The sequence below is a fragment of the Pteropus vampyrus genome, unplaced genomic scaffold (assembly GCF_000151845.1).
Source record: "Pteropus vampyrus isolate Shadow unplaced genomic scaffold, Pvam_2.0 Scaffold226, whole genome shotgun sequence".
NCBI lineage: Eukaryota > Metazoa > Chordata > Mammalia > Chiroptera > Pteropodidae > Pteropus > Pteropus vampyrus.
In genome coordinates, this window is record NW_011889007.1 from 992,081 (window position 1) to 994,563 (window position 2,483).

General features: G+C 49.3%; 1 protein-coding gene across 1 annotated transcript in view; it reads left to right on the forward strand.

Moving 5' to 3' along the window:
• The first annotated feature begins 845 nt into the window (after nucleotides 1-845).
• The window catches only part of ACSBG2 (acyl-CoA synthetase bubblegum family member 2), a 24,647-nt gene continuing 23,009 nt past the window's right edge, over nucleotides 846-2,483 (forward strand). Inside the window, exon 1 of the mRNA XM_023538600.1 lies at nucleotides 846-1,082. Coding sequence (XP_023394368.1) covers nucleotides 846-1,082 — 237 coding nt within the window. The remainder of the gene's footprint in view (nucleotides 1,083-2,483) is intronic.

Here is a 2,483-nt window from a genome sequence, read left to right on the forward strand (position 1 = left end):
GTGACGCGCTTGGCGGCAGGGACTCTGGGCGGTGATGAGGTCATGAGGGTGGAGCCCCTGGATGGGATCAAGGTCCTTACGCAGACCCCACAGAGCTCGCTGCCCCTCCTTCCCAGTGAGGGTATAGTTGGAAGATGTCTATGAACCAGTAGGCAGGGTGTCAGACCTGCTGGCGATTTGACCTTGGACTTCCCGGCCTCCAGAAGTGTGGGAAATAAATGTCTGTTGTTTCGAAACCGCCTGTTTATGGCATTTTGTTAGTAGCCCAAATGGACTAAGACATCCCCCCAAATTCATATGTTGCGCCCCTAACAGTTACCCGGTACCTCATGGCTGACAGGATGAGTCTTAATCCAATATGACTAGTGTCCTTACAGAAAGGGGAAATTTGGACACAGACACACACGCAGGGAGAATACCACGTGACGGTGAAGGCAGAGATCAGGGTGACGCTTCCACATGCCAAGGAACGCCAAAGATGGCCAGAAAGTCGCTGGTCACCAGGAGGTAGGGGAGAGGCCCGGAATGGATTCTCCGTCACAGCCTCTGAAGGACCCAACCGGCTGGCACCTGGACCTCAGAATTTCATCTCCAGAACTGGGAGAGATTAAATTTCTGTGTTTCGGCCACCCAGTCTAGGGTATAGGCACACCTCATTGCACTGTCTCGTTTTGCGCACTTCTTAGAGACTGCCTTTTTTACAAATTGAAAGTTTGTGGCAACCTTGCTTTGAGCAAGCCTATCAGCACAATTTTTCCAGCGGGCTCAGATGACGGTTAGCATTTTTTTTTTTAAAGCAATAAAGTACTTGACAATTAAGGTATGCGCATTGTTTTTTAGACACCATGCCACTTAATTCTGGGCTGTGGACCGCTCACGCAGATGGAGAAGTCCTTCTGAGGCTGTCGAGACATGGGCCAGGCCACGAGACCCCAGTAACCATCCCCGAACTTTTTCGGGAGTCAGTCAGCCGATTTGGGACTTATCCGGCCCTCGTATCAAAGAGCACCGAAAACTGGGAAATTCTTAATTTCAACCAGTACTACGAGGCTTGTCGGAAGGCTGCGAGAGCCTTGATCAAGGTAAATGAGTCATTTATTCTTCCTTCCATCTTTCCTTCCTTCCGTCATCACTCATTCATTCATTCAGAATAGGAAATGCATACATACATACAGAAATAGACACATACACATATATATGGTACAAAATGCACAAAGCGCCACAGATACAAAGATTTACTGGTGAAAATTGCCCTCCGGTCCTTGACCCCCACCTTATGGAGGTGGCAGCCACCACTGCTAGTTTTTATGTATCCTTTTGGGGGAATAAATTATGTGTATATATTACATAATTTCTCTATATGCACATTTTTACGCACATGGTAGCATACTCTATCCACGATTCTGCGTTTTGTTTCTTCCCTCTGGCATAGTATCTTTATGTATTAGTTAGCTACTTAAGTATAACAAACCAACCCCAAATGTAGTGACTTAGAATGACAAACATTTCTTATCTCACAATTTCTATGGGTCATGAGTCTAGGAGTGACTTAGTTGAATATTTCTGGTTCCGGGTCTCTCGTGAGGTGGCAGTCAGGCTGTCGGCCGGGCTGCGTCACCCGAAGGCTTGGCTGGGGATGAAAGCTTCACCACCGAGCTTTTCACATGCCCGGCTGTTGGCAGGAGGCCTCAATTTCTTGCTCGTAGCTTTCTCCATGGGTTGTCATTGGGACAGCCTCACCACATGGCAGCCAGCAACCCCCGGGGTGAGTGATCCAAGAGAGTGTGAACCGGACGGGAGCCGTGGTGTCTCTTATAACCTAATCTCAGCAGTGACATGCTATCGCTTCCTCCATATTCTATTGGTTACGCAGAACACCCTCGATACGATGAGGGAGGGAATTATGTAAAACCACAAACGTCAGCTGAGAATCGTCGAGGGCCGTCTGGGAGGCCGGCTCTCACAGTCTGAGAGCCTTCATTGAACAAAATCCATGTTCTTTTCAACAACTGCAGCTGTGCGCGTAACAGCGCTGACTTAACCGGCCCCTACCGGTGGGCGTTTCTACTGTTTCTAGCCTTTCGCTGCCTTGCGTGGTGCCACGGCGAACCTCCTTTGCGGAGTGAGTTCTTACAAAGAAAGGTCGCTGTGTGCCCACTCGCAAAGTATGACAGTCTGCGTCATATCATCGAAAATGTTCGTCTTGGCCAGTCTGATAGGCAGAATCCTAAGACTGCAGATCCCAGGCCCTGGTATCTTCATGCTGAGCGCCCTCTGCTGGAGTGTGGATGAGACTTGAGACTTGTGCCTAAGAGTGGGCTTCCCCCCTGTGGTGGTAAAGGTGAAGAGATTTAGCAGATGTCATTAAAGTCCCTAATCAGTCGACTCGGAGTTCATCGAAAGGGCAAGTGCTCTGGGCGGGTCTGACCTAATCAGGTGAAGCACCGAACCAGCGATCCTCCTGCGGGCCTTGAAGAGGCAAA